We start from the raw sequence: 20,598 nt of genomic DNA on the forward strand, positions 1-20,598 counted from the left end.
GGAATTGTGAGGCCTGAGCTTAGACTTGTTTTATGGAGGACGAATGCTAGCCTAAAGGGCCACTGGGTGTTTCATCAAGGCAGTGCAGTGGTGAGAATTGTGTTTTAGGAGAGCAAATCTGGTGGTTGCTTATGGGATGAGTTTTACTGGAAGACATCACAAGTAGGAAAACCATTTGCAGGAGTAATGTAACAATCTTTGAATAAAGACCCACATTATGGTGACAGCACCTCAAATGCACGAGACATGAAGCTTCTCCTGATGCTTCTACAAGAGGGGATCTCTTCCTTAAATCTACATTTTCCTTATGTTTAGGGGTTGCTCTTGGAACTCTTAAATTCCGCACTATATTGTGCTTGTTTCTGTACTTAGCTCTTCCACTTGGCAGTTCCTCTGGTAGGTAGCAAAGAGGCGTCAGAGCAATGCAAAACCCCAAGCCAGAAGGCAGCCATCGCCGCGATGGGCCCGGAGACCCAGACTCCTACCCGGCAGGATACGCTGCAAAAACTTCATGGACTTGACTACATCGTTTGACGTCCAGGGGTTTTGCTCAGCGCCACCAACGGGATAGGCCTCCCCCAACCAAAGGACGCTCTCTGAGTTTCCTGGGTGGCAACTCGCAATGACTGAGCTTAGCGGGCTCCAAAAGCTGTGGAGCGGATGAATGAATTGCTATCAGTTCATTTCCGAACTGTCAGGGAAAGACAAGCTACCCGTCCTTCTCCGAGAAGGGACGGCAGCCTACCGACGACTGAGCGCGCCTCTTTTTCTCTAACAGGGCTTGGACTGCTCAATAGGGCCCTGCCCACCTTGATATTCCACGCATCCTTTTAGCAGTAAGGAAAGACATAAGCAATAATATTCAATAGCCATGAAGCGCAAATTACCTCAACCCATATGCAAATACGGAACTAAATGGAACAGTTTTGCTGTTTAACGCCAGGCGCTTGCCCTTTAAGAGGACCGGAGTCCCACCCCGCGCAGCCCGCCCCCTCCTAGGAAGCCCAGCGGGCTTGATCCACCCCCCCCCCGTCCCAGGGTGCCTTGCGCGGCGGGCTCGCTCCCGGTGGCTTAGGAGCGCGCCGCGGGAGCGGAACGTGCTCTCGGGTGGTTGCCCCTCCCACCTCGGCCTTGTCTTTTCAGCCTCTAAGGCTTGAAGTTCCCGCCAGGTCGCGGCTGGGCAAGAGCGATGCTGCCTGGCCCGCCTTGGCTTTGAGGAGCGAGGAACGTCCAGAACCCCCTGCAGCTTCCTTTCGGCGCTGAGCCCCGGCAGCCATGTCCACGGGGTTCTCCTTCGCGACCAGCACGCTGGGCTCCACCACCGTAGCCCCCGGCGGGACCGGCGCAGGCGGCGGTTTCTCCTTCGGGACGGGGGCATCTAGGTAACTGCGCTTCTGCGCCTTCCCCGCCCGGGTCCTCTCCGTGAGACTCCCGTGGGTGGGCCCGTCCCTCTCCCTTCGCGCTGGGTTCCTTTCTAGTGGGTCTGGGAAAAAGAAAGACAGACTTGCGCAGCGCCAGCCTCATAGTCCTGCCGTTTGGGGGCCTGGTCGGGAGGATGCTCATAGGGTTGTGAGGTCCCCAGAATCCACAATGGTTCACCCAGTGTCTCAGTCGAGTGGGGTCTGGCTGGGAGGAAGGGCCTGGGATTTCACACTGAGCCCTCGCAGTGCGGCAGTCCGAGACACAGAACGAATGAACGACATTGTGGGTCGTTCTGGGGTTTCAGAAAAAGACAATAGAAAAATTTTAAGGGAGACAATTAGAGTTTTATCGCTGATAATTCAGAATTCATTGCAGGATATACGGTTTTGGACATTCCACTGCTTTAATGATTTCGTGGTATTTTAAACGAGCTCACCTCTTGGTACCTCATGGAACCCTGTCCTTTGTTACTGTAGTTTTTTGTTTTAAATACGTGTTGCAGCATTTCTTGGTGGTCATTTTGAGCAGTGTGCGTTATTAGTATACGTGAGTGTCATGGTGGAATGACTCACATTGTCTTCTAGTTACACTGAAAAATGTAGGTAGCATATTTATCGTTTTTGTGCAACCTGCTAAACCACCGCTTCAGGCGATGACGAATACAACCAGCAGAGGTTGTTTTTTTTTTTTTTTTTTAAGGTTTTATTTATTAATCAGAGAGAGGGGGAGAGAGCGAGCACAGGCAGACAGGAGGGCAGGCAGAGGCAGAGGGAGAAGCAGGCTCCCTGCTGAGCAAGGAGCCTGATGTGGGACTGGATCCCAGGACGCTGGGATCATGACCTGAGCCGAAGGCAGCTGCTTAACCAACTGAGCCACCCAGGCGTCCCGCATGTGTGCTTTTTAAAAAAAAGATTTTAGGGCGCCTGGGTGGCTCAGTGGGTTAAGCTGCTGCCTTTGGCTCAGGTCGTGATCTCAGGGTCCTGGGATCGAGTCCCACATCGGGCTCTCGGCTCAGCAGGGAGCCTGCTTCTCTCTCTCTCTCTCTGCCTGCCTCTCCATCTACTTGTGATTTCTCTCTGTCAAATAAATAAATAAAATCTTAAAAAAAAATTTAAAAAAAAATAAAAAAAGATTTTATTTATTTGAGAGAGAGAGAAAAAGAGAGCATGAGAGGGGGGAGGGTCAAAGGGAGAAGCTGACCCCTTGCTGAGCAGGGAGTCAGTTGCAGGACTCAGTCTTGGGTTTCAGGATCATGACCTGAGCTGAAGGCAGTCGCTTGACCAACTGAGCCACCCAGGAGCCCTAGCTTGAGTACTTTTAAGTTGCTATGATAATAGGAGTCACTAGTTTGTATTGAGTTCTTATTATTTATGAGGCAGTATTTTAAGCAATTTATATGAGTCCAGTTTAGTTTTCATGACAGCTCTATGAGTTAGGCCGTCTTATCTTTGTTATAGAAAGAAGAATATGGGCAGAGAGGTTGTTAATAAATGGAAGAGGTTGTCAATAAGTGGAAGAGCTGATACTCTTAACTAGTTTGTTTCCTAAGAGTGCTTGCTGGCTAAATTGCTATATCGTACAAGCAAGGCAGAAAAATATGTTTTTAAAAATCTGTCAGCCAGTAAATAAAAACTATATTATGCTTTTTAAGTATTAAAAATTCTGATGACTTGCCAGTCTTAGGTCTCAGTTAAAAATGTTAATGAGGCTCATGTTTTTTGCCATTCATATGGACTTGTTTTTTCTTTCTATGGTATAATCTATGTCATTTTTTCCTTGTTGACACTCTTGACCCCCTTGTGTAGCTTGAAGTCTTTCTCTCATCGTCTTCTCCTGGCTAGTTGTTCCGTCTCTGTGTGCGCAGCTCCCCATCTGTTTAAAGGTGGGTGTTGCGCAGTCCTCTGTAACCTTCCTGAGTGCTGGGTGCATGCGTTCTTCCATATTTCTCTGTGATATCACACAAAATACCTGTATTTAGTCCCTCTTAGCAATTTGCTGTCCCATTGGGATGTAAGTATACCTGGTTCTTTACCTAACAACTTCAGGTTTCCAGTTTTAAATTTATTCTTGGGGACACCTGGGTGGTTCAGTTGGTTAAGAGGCTGCCTTCCACCTAGGTCATGATCCCAGAGTCCTGGGATCGAGTCCCACATCAGGCTCCTTGCTCAGCAGGAGGCCTGCTTCTCCCTCTGCCTCTGCCTGTGCTCACTCTCTCTGACAAAAAAAGAAAAAGAAAAGAAAAGAAAAAAAAAATATTCTTGGATAAGATAAGAGGGGCTTTACAGTTACTTAGTTTGTAGGATATTGTAGTTGTTATCGAGGCTCTTTCGCAGCTGTGCACATTCTGCTTCTGTTTCCTTCCCACTTCCTCTTCCTAGTCTGTTTCCCCATTGAAGACTCGCTGTTACGCATATGGATACCAGTGTGTGATATGCATTTGGGGAATTGAATCTTTCCCTATATTTTTAGTCTCAAGTATTTTTTTTTAAAGATTTTATTTATTTATTTGACAGAGAGAGATCACAAGTAGACAGAGAGGCAGGCAGAGAGAGAGAGAGAGAGAGAGAGGGAAGCAGGCTCCCTGCTGAGCAGAAAGCCCGATGCGGGACTCGATCCCAGGACCCTGAGATCATGACCTGAGCCGAAGGCAGCAGCTTAACCCACTGAGCCACCCAGGTGCCCCTCAAGTATTTTTTTATGATCCACTTTTTGTCACCATTTTTTTTTGAATGAAATAGTTTTAAAATGCATTTGTCATGAAATCTACTTACTTGACAAAAATCATTTTTCTCAGTGATACAATTTTCCAAGTTACTTGTCAGGTCCTTGCAGGAACATTTCCTGGAGTGCGGCACAGCAATGCAGAAGGAAAATCATTTGTCCTCCTTCTTAATAAGGTGATGAGGAAACCGGGAAAGAGAAAAAGCTGAATAAAGAAATTCCATAGCAATCTTTTTCAAGAACTTGAAACCCACAACTTCTCTTTAGTTTGTGAGGGGAAATTCATTACTTTTACAGCTAAGGGATAGCTTCCAGTTTTCAATAAATGTATCCTATACTTGATTTTAAATGAAATTTGAGATTTTAAAAAATACTATCATTGAATGAAGTCTGCAGCCCTAGACATAAGACCGCCACCCACCATACGCAGCCTCTTGAGCCTTTGCTCTGCTTTTCTGCAAGTGGCAGAGCCTCAGATGTATTGCTTCTCACTAATAAATGAATGTGTACCCTTGGCCCTGAGATTGGAAAGGAACAGTGTCACTCAAGGTCCAAGTCTGGATGCAGGAGCACATTGTGGAAGAAGACTGCTGTTTCCACTCCTGTTAAGGAGTTAAGCCATCCCTGTGGAAAGGGGGTTATGCAATCAGGATCTCAGAATAGTATTTGCAGTGTACCGTCAACTGTGCTGGTGTATTTCTGGGACTAGTATATATCTGAATACAGGTTTTTATTGAAGTATTTTTTGAGACACGCACGAAGCCACGATTTGTGCCAACGCCTGTTTTAAGTTTGCTACACAGTGTGGTAGGAACTTAGTTTGAGCAGAGGTTAAAATCAGAATTACATACCACTTGTGGATTACCTCTAGGTGAGTTTGGCATTGAAACAGTGACTATTCTGTTGTTGGGGCACAAGCTGACAATCATTTTTCCTTTCAAATCATCTGGGAACCCCCTAATGTTCTCTCTCTAGATGTCCTGGAGCTTCTCATCGGAGACTTGCCCTAGAAAGGAGGAAAACTGATAAAGCTCAGACAGAGATTGAGAATGAAAATGGAACCACTGTAATAGATCTTCCAGGTACTTTATCCCTCGAAACGGTCTGTTCAGGGACAGGCACAGACCCTGCTGAGCACAGCTTGACGTCAGCGTCTCTGCCCGCGTGGCTTGAGGAGCCTGGCCCGGACAATCCCTCCTTGGAGGAGACACAAACACTGACAGTATGTGCTCTTCACCTTGCTTTTGCTTTTCATCTGTTTTCAAATCAGATATTTCCTTTCTTCTCACTACTCCCTATTACTTTCCCTACATGGGGCGGTTTTTTTTTTTTTTTTCCTCTTCAACAAATAATTTTACTGAGATATGCTTCACATGTCACATATTCACCCTTTAAGTGTACAAGTCTAACAGTTTGCAGTTTAGAAACAGAAAGTGAGTCTTACCTTGAGGCTTATCCTTCCCCCTCCCCCTCTTCTGTTGTAGTCCACAAATTCACTGGTCATCAACAGCCTTCTTTTGTTTGTTTGTTTTGAAGCCTATTGCTTCTTGACTAAGAAATCCACAGCATCAAGAAGAACAAAAATAATACCTCAGCCTAAGTGCTTATTCTGGGTCAGCACTGTGCCAAGCACTTTACATATATTAACTTATTAAATGCTTGTACCAATACTGGATATTTTTTAATGATGAGGAAACTTAGTCAGAGAGTCATTGGTCAAAGTCTGAGAGCCAGGAGATGGCTGGGTATGTATCTGACTCCAAGGCCATGTGTCTGACTATTGCTGTCCTCTGGTAGCAGCCACTGATCTGTCTACATGACCCACCAGGAAACAGGCAGAAAACCTCTAGTCATAGATCTTGGGCATATCTTAGTCGTTGGCCCTTTGTCTTACTTTTAAATAGGTTTATCTCTTATGAAAATTCCAATTTTTCTACAAATCCCAGTTTTCCCAGCCATGGCTGTAACAATTCTTCTATCTCCTACTGCTCAGATCAAGACCCTCCTCTTCTTGCTTAATGTGGTTACTTTGTCATCCACTCTGGTGATTGTACATCCCAGAGTTTGTCTTTTTTATTTCATATGGACTGCCTTGCACTGTTTACAGCTGTTTCATGGGTCAAACTTTCTCTGATCAATTAGGACAAGATGATATTGTCTGTATATTTCTTTATCAGATCACTGTGTAGTCCCTAGTGATCTGATGCACAATAGTTACTTGTTGATTATTTACTGATCACCTTGCGAAGAGGAAGTGCTTTGCTAATCTTACCTATCGGTGTTTTGGTCATTCTGTTTTTCTTATCCCGTGGTATTGCTTTGTTATGAATCATCTGTTAACATAAGGTCATCAGTAATGAAAGACGATAACTTACTTACCTGAAGCTAATCAAAATATAAAACGTTTTTCTTTCCACCTATTTCTCTCCCTCTCGTTTTTAACTTCGCAGCTACGCAACAGCCAGTTAGTTTACCGGAAGGCGAACTTACTACAATTGAAATTCACCGGTCTGATCCTTATATTCAGCTAGGAATTAGCATTGTGGGTGGCAATGAAATGCCACTGATAACATTGTTATCCAGGAAGTCTATCGGGATGGGGTGATCGCCAAAGATGGAAGACTTCTTGCTGGAGACCAGATTCTTCAGGTATCAATTTTTTAAATAATTTTGTTAACTTGCCTCTTTTTCTGCTCTTATTCATCAATTTAAAACTTAGGAAATTATGGTCCTGTGGAATCTGACTTATAAAAAGGTAAGTTTTACTGTTTTTTTATGCAAAACAGATCAGAATTTATCTGTAATTTCTCCGATTTCCCCCAAACTCATGGAATGTATTTTTACCCCCATCTTAAATTTGATCCCACATGTGCCTCAGTGCGTGGCTCCCCAGGCCAGCTGGATTCCTCCTGGCTTGGACTCCACGGTTGGCTATTTCGGGGCCACCTTCACTGCTAAATTCCCTTGTCCCATTGGCTGTATCCCTAGTCCCAGGGTACCATCCATCAGTTACCTTCGTTGTCTGATTTATCCTTCTCTACACCGATTACTATAATCTAGAAAAGACAGGTCACACAGCACAAGTTACTTACAGCTTACACCATTGAATTTTAGAATTCGGAAATCATGACCACCTCTTGTTGGCTCTCCAACGCACTCTCATGCACAAACAGCCTGACTCTGCACTAATCCTTGGTGCTACCCTCTCCCTCTTCTTTTAAAGAGAAATAGCTACTCCAACAAACATACTAGCTTTGGGCAAGATGATATTATGTTAGAGGGCATACTGATGAGCATGAGTTGGCCAGAACTCCACTGTTCATGTGAATTCTAGGGTTCATGTGAAAATTGACCTGGATATATGACCCATACGAGTGTGAGTGGTACTTGAAGCTAAAAGAATGGGTATTGAGGAGAGAAGAAATAGGCAGGAATGAGAAAAGATGTCTTCTAGGAACCCAAGCTCAAGGACTCTTGCCTCGATTTCACTGCTCGGTCCTTCCCCACGGTCTGTTGGTATTCACCCCTTCCCTTTTCCCTGCCACCTCTCTGGTCCGTGCCCTCACTGCTTCACGTCTAACCCGGTAGAATCAATAACCTTGCCTCCCTACTCTGCTCTGAAATCCGGTACCACCATTGTCAGGTTAATTCACCTGTGACTCTGCTTTCCCTGGGAAGATTGGACCAGAGAATCAAGTCCATACTGATTAATCTAATAGTCAGGGTCCTCTGTGGACTCTTACACAACCTGTCCCCTCAGCCTTAACCCTTGCTTTTTCTTTCAGCTGTAGCCATTGGTGTATTACTGAAACATCATAGGCATGGTGGTCAGAGCTGAGGGTATAATTAAGAGCAAAAAGCAACCCCTGCCCTCATAGAATGTATAATGTAGCAGAAAAGCCAGACATAGCAATCTCCTTGCTTCCCTCCATATTCCAGCCTGTCCCCATTGTGCTACAGCTTCCCCACCTTCATCCAAAAAGCCCTGCCCTGCCATTTTCACCCATTCAGACCTCTTCTCACTTGAAGTGCTGAAGATATTCCTTCTCTTCACCACTTAATACGTAATTGGTCACAGAGAGTTATTCAAATGCAGTGTCTTCCTTTGGGGATGGCAGCCGCCATTACTACGTACTATGGGACAGGCTTCTCACAGAGCTGTGCCTGGAGTCGGTACCCAGGACATACTTGGTGAGTCAATAAAAGAGTGGATTTGGTTATGATATCCTGTTGGGAATAGCTGTCTTCTTCATTAAAACAAAACTTAGAACCTCTAGGATTTTTAGTTCTTCAAGAGAAATGTCCAGAGGGGAAGACAGACAAACTAGGCTCCAAGAGCAGCAGGATTGACCTTTCCACGGGGGGTTCCTGGCTTTGGTTTCCGCGCCCATCCGTATTCTGCCTCTTGTAGTTTGTGATCTCCACTTCAACACTTGGGCCCAAAACCCCTCCTTATTGCACTTGTCCTGGCTGACACTGACTGAACTTCCAGTGTTTTGTTCTTGACTAAATCCGAAGAGGAAATAGGAGAATACAGGAAGCATAACTAATCCAGCTTATGTAAAATCCAGTTTCTGATCCTACCATAGCTAGCTATTTACCACATTCCTGTGTTTGCTGTCCTTTTATGATATTAGTAGTACTCTGGTTGCATGAGGTTGGCACAGCTCTCTGGACACCTTACCTGGTATTCCTTCTACCCCAGCTCCTAAACTGATTCTCCGTGGAGGAACTCTTGTAGCTGGTTTTGACATTTTGACACCTTTGTGGCCAAGACCAAAAGAGCCAGATGGCCCTTTTCTGCAGCTTACACAGTGTTCTTTTCTTCTCCACTTCTGGCCTTTCTAGCTATAATTGAGTATACATTTATTTTCATCTTTTGTTCTTTGCTACCAGCAGTGTGCCAGCTTTGGATATTAAATTTTTTACATATTTTTATTTTTATATATTTCATATTTTTTACATATTTTGATTTTCCATATTTCTCACGCTTTTTCTAAATTTTCAAGGTAAAAACAAATGCTTTGTTCTTATTTGCATTTCTTTGAGTATAATTGAGGTGAAGTCTGTAACCTCAGATTTACTAATGTATTTAATATATAGTTTGCTAATATATTAGCAAAAATACAAAAATGTATAAAAATATATTTAATATATAGTTTAGCTTGCTATAGGGTTTTGTTTGCTAATATATTTCATCTACATGCTTTTTTACTGGTCTGCTTTGGAGAATCGTTTAATAACATAACTGAATCTGTATACCTCAAATAAAAAGCTAATTATCTGAAATACTGGCTATAATTTGGGGAATTAACTCAAAGCTATAAATCAGCATTGTAAACATTCCAGTGCATTATTATTGTTTATGGAGGCATACATATTAATGACCCTAAGAATGGCAATCTTAAATCCACTTTAATGATTTCAAATTGATACAAAAACTATGAGTACATAACCTGATTATTGAATTCACAAAGGTTCTCTCCTCTTGTGGGCCTGACTTCTCATTGGCCTTTGGCTGGTATGCTGGAGCCAGTAAGTAAAGCCACACTCCTTGCCCAAATACAGAGTAGTATTTATGGCCAAATACAGAGTAGTATTTATGACACTTGGAAAGAAGGCTCCTTAGTATATTTTTACTACCTGGTTATCTTCCACTTTTTGTGAGCTGCATAAATAATACCGTGATCCAATTTGAAAATACCTTGGAGTCGTTAAGATGGTTTATTTACAGACCAAAGGGCTAGCTAGCCTGTGTTTTTAGTTTAGCAAACTAGATGTAGTAACAGTGCGTGGCTTTGGTTTTCCCACACTGATTATATGTGTGCGTTTTATATATATACCCACACATCCATGTTATTCTATTAAATAACCTAGTTGAAAAGGAGAACCATATACCCTCAGGGCCTTTCACAGTGCAGCATTTTGAGCAGTTTGAAGAATAAAATAGTGTAAGAGATTACATCAGTAATACTATTAAAAATAATACAAATTTCAGAAGATGATTAAGAGTACGAATTTACAGTGCGATCTGAGTCGTCAGTGATTTATTCACTTTTGGTTTTGAAGGAAAATAATTGTAGTCATGTCTTGACTGCATTGGTCCAAAATATATTTAGCTAAAGATGTGGTAAAGTTTACTCTGTTGGTGCTATTTCTACAACATCTAGCAACAGTATTTTATTTGGTTTCTGCTTTCTCTGTGTTTCAGTGGGAACCACACATTTGTGAAGGGAAAATCTCTGATTGTAGGATATTCCACAGCCCACATCACAAAGATGGTGTGAGGCTACATACTTGCACTTGGCTAGTGCTGGATTCCAGCCAGATGTTTGTAAAGTCATTTGTGATAGATGTGATTTAAGATGGAAAAATAAGAACCTAGAGATAAGTGGCTTTTTAGCTGAATAACCAGAAATGATGAGTTTTGACTAACAAATCCACGTCAGGCTGGTTTTTTAGAAGCTGCCTTAAAGTTCTGTTCTTGACCCTATGTTACTCAACTTTTTCATCAAGGATCTGGATGGCAACCAAATGCACAGATGTTGCAAAATTGGGAGAAGAGCGAGTTTATGTGTGAGGTCTATGGCATTTGATGCCTGAATTTTAAAAGATGTCAACAGGCCCAAATCAATAAAATTCAAGTTAGTGGTGCTCAAAACGGTCAACCCGAGATGAGTAGGAAGGGGGAAGGCTTTCCTTCAGATAGACTCACGTGAAAAAGATTGAAGGCGTTGGGTAATCACAAGCACCTAACCCAGAGCCTGTGCCACACAACGCATCCAAGAGAATGTCGATTTCCCGCTTGCTGTTGGTGCAGACAGATGAGGAGAGGAAATTCTAATTGTGAGAAATACTCAGAATTGCGCCAACCTCTTCCTCTGACTAGGTGAATAACTGAAGCTGGGTATATTTTCTTAGTCCTGTTCATGTGCCAAGATCAGTCACTATACTCCTTTCGGGGCCATAAGGTTTAGTAAATAAATGATCTGTGAGTACTGAGTTAAGCTTGTTGTATTAGGTAGATGTTACACTTGAGTGCTAAACAGAGTGAAACTGTAATTACCTGCTTTCCTGCTTTTCTTTAAAGTAAAAATGACTGATCTGAGATCAGGTTGTGTATCTGGAAAGTGTCCCTTTTCTTAGATTAAAACTCGGTGTATTTTTTCCAGTGTAAGTGTTTTTCATTTGGAAAAGCCACATCAATCCAGTAGAACTTCAGTTTCTGTTCCACAAGAACTAGTATTTTGTTGGCACTTGCCACATGCTGCTGCTGTCTCTGCATTCTCCTCCTGGTCCCGTGAAGCGGAGAGTAAACCCATCTCACCACTCAGGGGGACACACTCAGACATCCTGCTACCGGCAGGACCAGGGACTCTGATGCAGCACCCTCGCTGAAGCCCGAGATCCTAACTGCCATTCTCTACCTCGTGCTAGTCATTGTGAGTGCAGCTTAGGAACTGTGCATTTTAAAACATCTTCAGAGGGCTTTTCTTTGTAAATAATGACTGTATTTCATTTTCCAAAGTCAGTTTTTGGAAAATGAAATGTTTATACATGTTAAAATGTTTACCAGTTGAGAGGATAAAAGATTGTCCCACCTTGGTATAATTCTTTTCTTCCAGGTCAACAACTGTAACATCGGCAATGTGTCTCAGAACTCTGTCAGAGCCGCCCTTTGCCAGCCCTGAGTTAGGTACCACACTGCACCTGACCGTGCTGCGAGAGCGGCGCTTTGGGAACCAGACCTACAGCCACTTCGACTGTAGCTCTCCCCGGGAAGAGGTCTTCCACGTAGTCTTTCACAAATGGGACTCTGGTGAACAACTTGGCATTAAACTCGTTCGAAGGACTGATGAACCAGGTGTTTTTATCCTTGATCTGTTGGAAGAGGGCCTGGCTGCACAGGATGGAAGGCTGAGCAGCAATGACTGAGTGCTCGCCATCAATGGACATGACCTGAAGCACGGAACCCCTGAGCTTGCCGCCCAGATCATTCAGGTACACGCGGGTATTCATTCCACGTGCTCTGCCTTTATGTCGATGTTTTCGTAACATGAGAACCTGAGGGATATTTGCTATTTCATGGGGGAAATCAAACATGGCTCCCCAAATCCTTCAAAATGCACAATAGATTATTTTATCATTACAGATAACATCCTGTCTGGAAAACTGTATCCCTGTGAACATTTAGCCTTGCTCTTTATAGAGTGAAGGCTCTATATTTTCACATGGGTTTTTCATTTGCTCCATGGGCTCCACCTAAGCCCAGACATAAAAAACACATTTATGTCCACATTTAACAGGTGAGACAAGCAAAGCATGAAGGAGCTGTGGTTCCAAAGTTGTGACTTCCCTGCTCTTGTAACTTTCACTCTCCGCTTCAGCTGTATACAAGTGGGGAAAATCCGTTTTTATTGAGAATAACTCATTATCTCTGTAGTGCCTTTTTATAAAGCATTCAGAGCATTTCAAACACATCATAACGTGTGTTCTTACAGTATCCCTGTGAAGTAAAGATGGTTATTATTAGGGAAAAAAAATTTTCAGTAAGAGCATTAAAATAGGTAAAGTAGAGGGGCACCTGGGTGGCTCAGTCATTAAGCATCTGCCTTCGGCGCAGGCATGATCCCAGGGTCCTGGCATCCAGTCTCCCATCGGGGCTCTCTGCTCAGCCAGGAATCTGCTTCTCCCTCTCCCACTCCCTCTGCTTGTGTTCCTTCCCTTGCTCTCTGTCCAATAAATACATACATACATACATACATAATAAATAAAATCTTTATAAAAAGAAAACAGCTTTAAAATTTTTTTAATAAAATAAGATAGAAAAAGTAGAAAATCATCCAGAGCAGACCTTCCGGTTCTATAACCTACCAGAGCATTTAATGATATGGCTATCTCCTGCAGTGAAAGGGGTGAAACAAAGATCTGTATGGTGTTTTGTTTTGTTTTGTTTTAAGTAAGCACAAGAAAACACTCTGACATAAAGGAAACCAAGCAGTAACATAATCGAGCATCAGGAATTAAAGTAGGTGGATAATCCCTGAGAAAAGTGTATAGTAAACAGAATTAACAATGAAGATTTAAGCTACTGTGTAAGAAAACCCAAATTTAAATCCCATTTAAGTTACTCCTTTTCACAAATGTTTGGTTCATTATAACTATGGGAACACACACACCCGGTAGCCATCTTGCATTAGGAGGGAGATTCAGGCGTTGGTCTCTTGTCACAGACTTGAGGTTTAAAAAACTTGGATACGGATACTTATATATGATATCAAATATAATGTATTGCTCAAGTTGTTTCTTTGTGAAAAACATCTTAATGTTTTGGATTCTGAGAATAACATGTATTCCATGTCTGAAAAGGAGACTAAGGAAGACAAAATACAGAAAATGAAGAAGGAAGTCAAAAATCACAGTCAGTCTAAAGTCCATAAGATAGTGACATTAAAGTTTTGAAGAACATCGTTACAAACATTTTTCTGTATATGCCTACAATAACTAGGTACATATATACGTAGGTACTTACACATGCACTCAGCTTGCAAATTCTGAGTTTGCCACCCTTTCTTTACGTCAGCTGTATGTTGTGGGCTTCTTACCCTGAAAATAGATGCATCATGATATAGCTGTATAGTAGGCGTGTTGTGCTAAAACTTACGTAAATACTCCCCTGTCAACAGACTTTAATGTTTTGTTTTCAAGTTTAGGACATTTTGCTAAACTTCCCTCTAGAAAGATCATACCAGTATATACTCCCAGCAGTAGGGCATGCCACTTTTTTATGAAATACAGGTATTGTCGTTTAGGCATCCTGCATTTTTAAAAATCTTGACTTTAACAGAATTCTTTTGTTGTGCTTGAAACCCTGAAATGTTAGATAGGCAGTTAGCCTAAACCCAAACGTTGACCCGTTGTTGTTGTTTGTTTTTTTTTTCCGTTGACCCGTTGTTTAAAGCTTATATGTCCACTTCCATCACACACCCAGAATTCTGTCTTTTAAGAAATCAAAAAAGATCAGGGATTTGTTTGTTAATAGGTTTGCATGAGCAGGGGTCTTCCCATAAAGCTAAATTACTGGTTATAGAGTATTTGGTAGTGGTGAGGGTTAGGCAGTAAAGCAAACAATTCTTAATATTGAAATGAGATCACAGAGGGGCTTCTGACCCTTCACACCGTGTGATCTAATACTCGGAAGTGTCAGAATCTCAAATATCTGGATTGTAAGCGTTCTACTTTGGCATTTACCTGTTAGATCAAATCCCCAGATTCTGGCCACATGAGAAGTGTTATTCTTTCAGCTATTTTGAAGAATTGTCTGAAACTAGTTTAATGAAATACTTGAATAAGTAAATGACTTTAATAGGGCCTTAAAATTGGTTATCACTCAGGCACCTGGGTGGCTCCGTGGTTCAGCATCTGCCTTCGGCTCAGATCCTACATCGGGCTCCCTGCTCCGCGAGGAGTCTGCTTCTCCCTCTTCCTTTGCCCCTCCACCCTGCCCTCTCGCTTTCGCTCTCAAATAAATAAATAAAATCTTTTTTTTTAAATTATGGTTTCACTCCTTTTCCAACTTGAGAACTGAAACTGGAGTGATTTCTCAACATTACTGACTGCAGTCATGGGGGAGGGTTCTACTTTCCACCACAGCTTCTTGAAAGCAGGCTGTCAAATTTTCCCATAGAAATGATAGTAAACTTGGGAAGTTGTAGTCATGACCAAGAATCAACATCAAGTAGACCAGGCCTGTACGTTAAAAGCAAAGATAAAATAGCTCTTAAAAGTCTAATAGATGTGAATCTGTGTTTCAGATCTAGATCTATAAATACAGATAATGGACCTCTAAATTCAACGTGGTTGTCATCACCTCTAAAATTACATTTATGTGTGAGTGCACGTATGACATATATACACACACAATTTGTAATGTATATAAGTACTAATCCTGTTTTACAGGACCTTTGTTATCCTTCTTTTCAGGACTGTTTAAGCTGATCCCTATTTTCAATTCGAACCTGTAGTGTGTGGAAACAGAGCTACACATAGTTTCATTGATGATCACTCTCAAAGGAGCCATCTTGGAATTTATTTCAGGAATCACAAAGGATTGTAATCCAGTTTTGAATCTGTTCGTCCTTCTATCTTCTTTGCTCTCTTTCTCTCAGTGCCAAGGCCAATTTAGCAGGGGAGGGAAGTATAAAAAGACAGTTACCCTTCAAGACATCATGGGGAGATCAGAACCCAGGCTTTGCTTTGGTTATGTCCTTGGTATTTCCAGGGCTAGGGAAGGTTTACCCAAGAGGTCTGTGTGTGGCTCTTTTACCTGCAGAAGTTTTAAAGTATTGGCTCCTGAAATGAACTCCCTCGTCTGCCCCATCCCCAGCAGGGGCCTGCAGTCCCCACTCAGGTGAGGCTCTGATACAGCGATGATAAGTGCATTGAAAATGACCCTCCCTATCATTTTTTTAAGCGAGAAGCCTCATTAACGACTGGTGGTTATACATGTGTGTTTTCTCCAGGCTAGTGGCGAGAGGGTGGATTTAAGAATTGCTAGGCCGGGGAAATCCCAGCCTGGTAACCCTGTCCGAGACGCAGGAGCTCGGAGTACCAGCCAGCACCATGCACAGCCGCTGTACCACAACAGATCCAGCTCACACAAGGTGAGGCCTTGAGTTTGCATGTTTTCATTCATCTGCCCTCAGGGAATCCTTGTTACAAACGGGTAGGATTTAAATGAGGGCTGTTACTCTGTTGGAAAAGGTGAACACAGGTGTTTGGGGTGTGGAATGTGTGTTTGGCTACCTTGAGAGTCCCTGTACAGTCTGTTCTTCAGCCAGTAGGGGTGCTTTCTTAGTAAGAAGGTCCCTCTGCCAGATTGAGGAGAAGTGTTGGATCTTCTGGAAAGACTTCTTTGCTTGGTCCTGCTTGAAAGTGGGATTTATCTTGGTTTGCTCATTCAGTTGTAACAGGAGGTTATGGAACCGAAAAAAAGACAATGACCAACAAGTCCATACTTAGCGGTTGGGCAGGTTGCCTACAACAACAGAATTCTCTATATGAATATGAAGCATAAATCATACTTTCTGATAGGTCATGCAAAACACATAAAGCATTTCTTTTTATGTTACAGTTTATAGGAATACTACCCTAGGTCATTTTAAATTCCCGTATGTTGAGCTTTTTGCTGCATCTTTTATATTTCAGTGCTTTTATAATATATTCCTAGGTCATTTATCTGTGCCAAAAATTCTGATGCTGTCTCACTTTGGATGCAGAAATCAGTAGAAATCAAAAAACAGTGGCACTTTACTGTGTTCTCAGTATTATTTACTTCATTTGATCTTTTATTTGAACTCAACTTCTAGTAGGCCAGAATTTTTAAAACGATGCTATTTACCAACTGTGTGAAAATCACACAGAGGAAACTTCCTATAGTTTTTTTGTTTGTTTGTTTGTTTGTTTTTACTTCCTATAGTTTTTAAGTAGACCAGTAAATAAGTTTTTATTTAGCAAAGCAATTTAATTTTACTTAAGGAGAATGACTTGAGAAACGCATGTTTAGCTTAAAGTGGCTTCTTAATGTAAATACAATTTGAGAGAAGAACTCTGTAATGTCACAGGAGCCCAAGAAAGCATCATTTAAAGGCACAAGTATTTTTCGCCCATCAGGTTTATCTGGTTTTCTGAGCTGAAGTATAGACTTGTCACTGGTCTTCGGTCAGTGAAAACTTTGAAGAAATTATAAGCACAAACTTATTCTTATTTTTGAACAGAAAACAAAATTTGTGAAGGGAACCTATAATTTTGCTTTCACAATGATGACTACAAAAAGCAGTTATTGTTTCGAAAAGGAATTTGAATAGGAGCTGTTCATATCGCTGGTCCTTGCTTTACAAGTTACATATATATACATATTCCTAAAGAATCATAATTAAGGTAAACGTTGGTCACTGAATCCATGAATTCTACAGAAAGTTGAAATACGGGTGCTCAAAGACAACACTACAATTTTAAGACTGTTTTAAGAACTACTTAACCATTTCGGCGTTCATATAGAGGACTATTTATGTCCTTCTGTTTGTTTTGGGCACATACACTTTTCTTTTTACTCGTTCCTATTCCTTAATTTTAAATGGTGGTGTTTTATTTTATTTTATTTATTTTTTTTTTTTTAAGATTTTATTTATTTGCCAGAGAGAGAGACAGAGAGCACACACAAGCAGGCAGAGAGGCAGGCAGAGGGAGCGAGAGAAGCAGGCTCCCTGCCGAGCAAGGAGTCCGATGCGGGACTTGATCCCAGGACCCTGGGATCATGACCTGAGCTGAAGGCAGCGGCTTAACCAACTGAGCCACCCAGGCACCCCTAAATGGTGGTGTTTTAAATAGCAATGCTGAATTCTTACTCTAGGTGCTCTGTAAACCTGATTGTTAGAACAGCCACATGAAATGTAATCTTAAGCATTAATTTAGCAATTTACCATTAATATATAGCATTTGTGATGTCAAATCCTAATTAAAAAAAAAATAAAGGTCTCCTAGGGAAAACAAATACAAATTCATCAAAACAACCTGTTCAGAGGATAATCATTGTTAAAACTTAAAGCACACATTATTCTATTACTAAGCCCCTGCGTAGCTGCTTGGAAACATTCATACAGTGTTGAGCCCTTGGAAGTTTCCATGAAGTATACCAAGAGTAATCTGGGAAGTCTGGCTAAAATGCATACATCTCAGCCATGTAGAGGAATAAAACAACCACCTCTAATTGACTCGATACCTGACAGACACAAGCGTTGAAGTCAATGTGCTCCCAGCTGAGTTTACCTGGATTGTCTTCATAATAACGTGGGTCTTGCCCAGTTTTGAAGGATGCGAACATAGATGCCATATGCTACGATACCACCTGTAGACGTTTACAGGTTTTCTGTGAGGTCAAAATTCTCGGAACTCTAGGCTATTTAAGTAGTGCCCTCAAGAAAATTTCAAAGAGTGTGGGTTTCAGGAGCAGAGAAGAGCAGACACCCCTGCATGTCCAGGGCTTGACTGACATGTCGTGCCTGTCTGCTCTGAAGCAGTGTCACTAAAGGAAATGTTACAGTTCTAGCAAAAGAATTCATCTAGTTCTACTGTTGATATTGTTCGTCGTGGTAATAGTTATCTTGTTATCTACAGTATGCTCTTATAGGATATGCGTTAAGGAACATTTTGAGATATTAGCTTCCATTATTACACTTAATGGGATGGCACCCTTGTAGTGTGGATGCATATAGCATCATGCTGTATGAACATACACAACTACATATGAATACATGTTTATGTATATACACTATGTGTGTATATGTGTATTTTTTTTAAACTTGCATCACTTCAAATCCCAGTGTGATCATGCATAGCTATATAATTTGGAGTAAATTACATGACGTTTCTAATAAGGCTATTCCCTTGTTTATAAAATGGGGCCAACCATAGGATTTACACTCAGGACCATTGTAATGAAATGTAATGAAACCATTCAAATGAAATAATACATGTGAAGCCATTTGCTTTACACATAGTAAATCTTCAGTAAATGTTAGTTACTATTGCTATTTTAATATTAATATGGCATAGGTACACCTTGTTTTTTATAGCATTCTAATTTAAAAAAAGGTGATGTTTTAAATTTTCCTTTTCTTCTAGGAGTGTCCCCATAAATAGAAACAATCAATATCGGTAAAAATTGCTTTTTCCTGAGAACACAGTTTGTTGGAAATTTTTTCTCTTCCTTCACTTTTTCAGAAACTCAGTTATTTCATATCCTTACAGCTTTCCGTGAAGGTTGTGAAGATCAGTTTGCACCCGTTTCATGACCGAGCATTCTCATGAGTACGAAACAGAAGATAGATCTATAGCTTTTTTCTGGCAGTTAACAAAATCCGCACTTTACTTTTGTACTATTCTGTCACATTTCTTTCAAAGAACAGAGGAGAGAGAGAGAAATAAAATTAATTAGCTTGTCTTCAGAATCTTAAAACTCAAATGCATTATTTACTTTTGTAGAATTGGCCCTATTTTGACTTCCATATGTCAACAGTCCTGAGTTTTTTCTGTTCCATACATAGTCATATGAAAATACAGCCGTCCAAAGTCTGACATTGTGATCCCCAGTGTTCGGTGTCATGTTTGTATCATGAAGAACTGTGTATTATTTCTACAGTAACTGATTTTAACAGTGACTTTATCATTGCTATGGTATTTTTTCCTTCAGTTTCCTTACTTTACTTCAGCTATGTATAATTTTTATCCAATAAATTTTCTTCTCATGTGTTAGGATCTTACCAGTGTGTTACATGCCAAGAAAAACACATTACTGTAAAGAAGGAACCACATGAGTCCCTGGGAATGACAGTGGCAGGGGGCAGAGGAAGCAAGAGTGGTGAACTGCCCATCTTTGTAACCAGTGTGCCACCTCATGGCTGTCTGGCACGTGATGGCCGCATCAAGAGAGGTAAGATAGGGAGGGCTGGGAACAGTGAAACTGTTCCCATCTTCTCCCTGTGTGCAAGTCATGTTTGAAAAAAATAACAAATATTCCCCAAATTTTCCATTAAATATGATTTTTTAAAAATCTTGTAAAGTGTCCCTTCCATATATAAGTGTAAATCCTCTCTCTAAGGTTAGAAAAATGCCTAATGGGAAGGAAAATTGCTGCAGTTTGATGATGTTTCCATTATTTTCTTTTTTAAAGATTTTATTTATTTATTTGACAGACAGAGATTACAAGTAGGCAGAGAGGCAGGTGGGGGGTGGGGGTGCAGCAGGCTTCCGGCTGAGCAGAGCCCTATGCGGGCTCGATCCTAGGACCCTGGGATCATGACCTGAGCTGCAGGCAGAGGCTTTAACCCACTGAGCCAACCAGGCACCCTTTCCGTCATTTTCTAATGTTTATTTAGATCATTGGATTATTTTATGTTGGAAAAAACCCTCTAAAAAATAGAACACTCATCTTTTCCTTCCTAACCTTTTATATAATCCTAGTTGCCCTTTTTTTTTTTATTATATTACTTGGCAGGGCAACAAGCACTTTTTTTTCTTCCTTAAGCAAAAGATGCTCTAATCACAAGTTTCATTTCTTTGTGTAGACCCAAGGATCTCTTCTCTTTAAGTATTCTGATACATTCACGCTGAGCAAACTCTGTAGGACTATCTTTATCTATAAAACTGTGTAACTCCAAAACAGGATATGTTAAAAATTCATTTCTAAGAGCAAAAGATCAAATAATTTTGAGCAGGAAAGAACTATAGAAATCACTGAAGCCCAGAGAAGAGAAATGAACATGCCCAGGTCCTGCACATTAGCAAAACGAGGTCTAATGACTTGGACTTCCAGTCGAATCACAGTGCCTCAAGCCTCATTTTTTCCTATATATGATGAAATTATCTTAAAGTTTGGAGTTGTTTTGGAATGTTTTC

At 41.3% G+C, this 20,598-nt stretch overlaps 1 protein-coding gene across 1 annotated transcript in view; it reads left to right on the forward strand.

The window, feature by feature from the left end:
• The first annotated feature begins 1,116 nt into the window (after positions 1-1,116).
• The window catches only part of NUP58 (nucleoporin 58), a 96,799-nt gene continuing 77,317 nt past the window's right edge, over positions 1,117-20,598 (forward strand). Inside the window, exon 1 of the mRNA XM_044249437.1 lies at positions 1,117-1,382. Coding sequence (XP_044105372.1) covers positions 1,276-1,382 — 107 coding nt within the window. The 5' untranslated portion in view covers positions 1,117-1,275. The remainder of the gene's footprint in view (positions 1,383-20,598) is intronic.

This window comes from Neovison vison, chromosome 5 (assembly GCF_020171115.1).
Source record: "Neovison vison isolate M4711 chromosome 5, ASM_NN_V1, whole genome shotgun sequence".
Lineage (NCBI taxonomy): Eukaryota > Metazoa > Chordata > Mammalia > Carnivora > Mustelidae > Neogale > Neogale vison.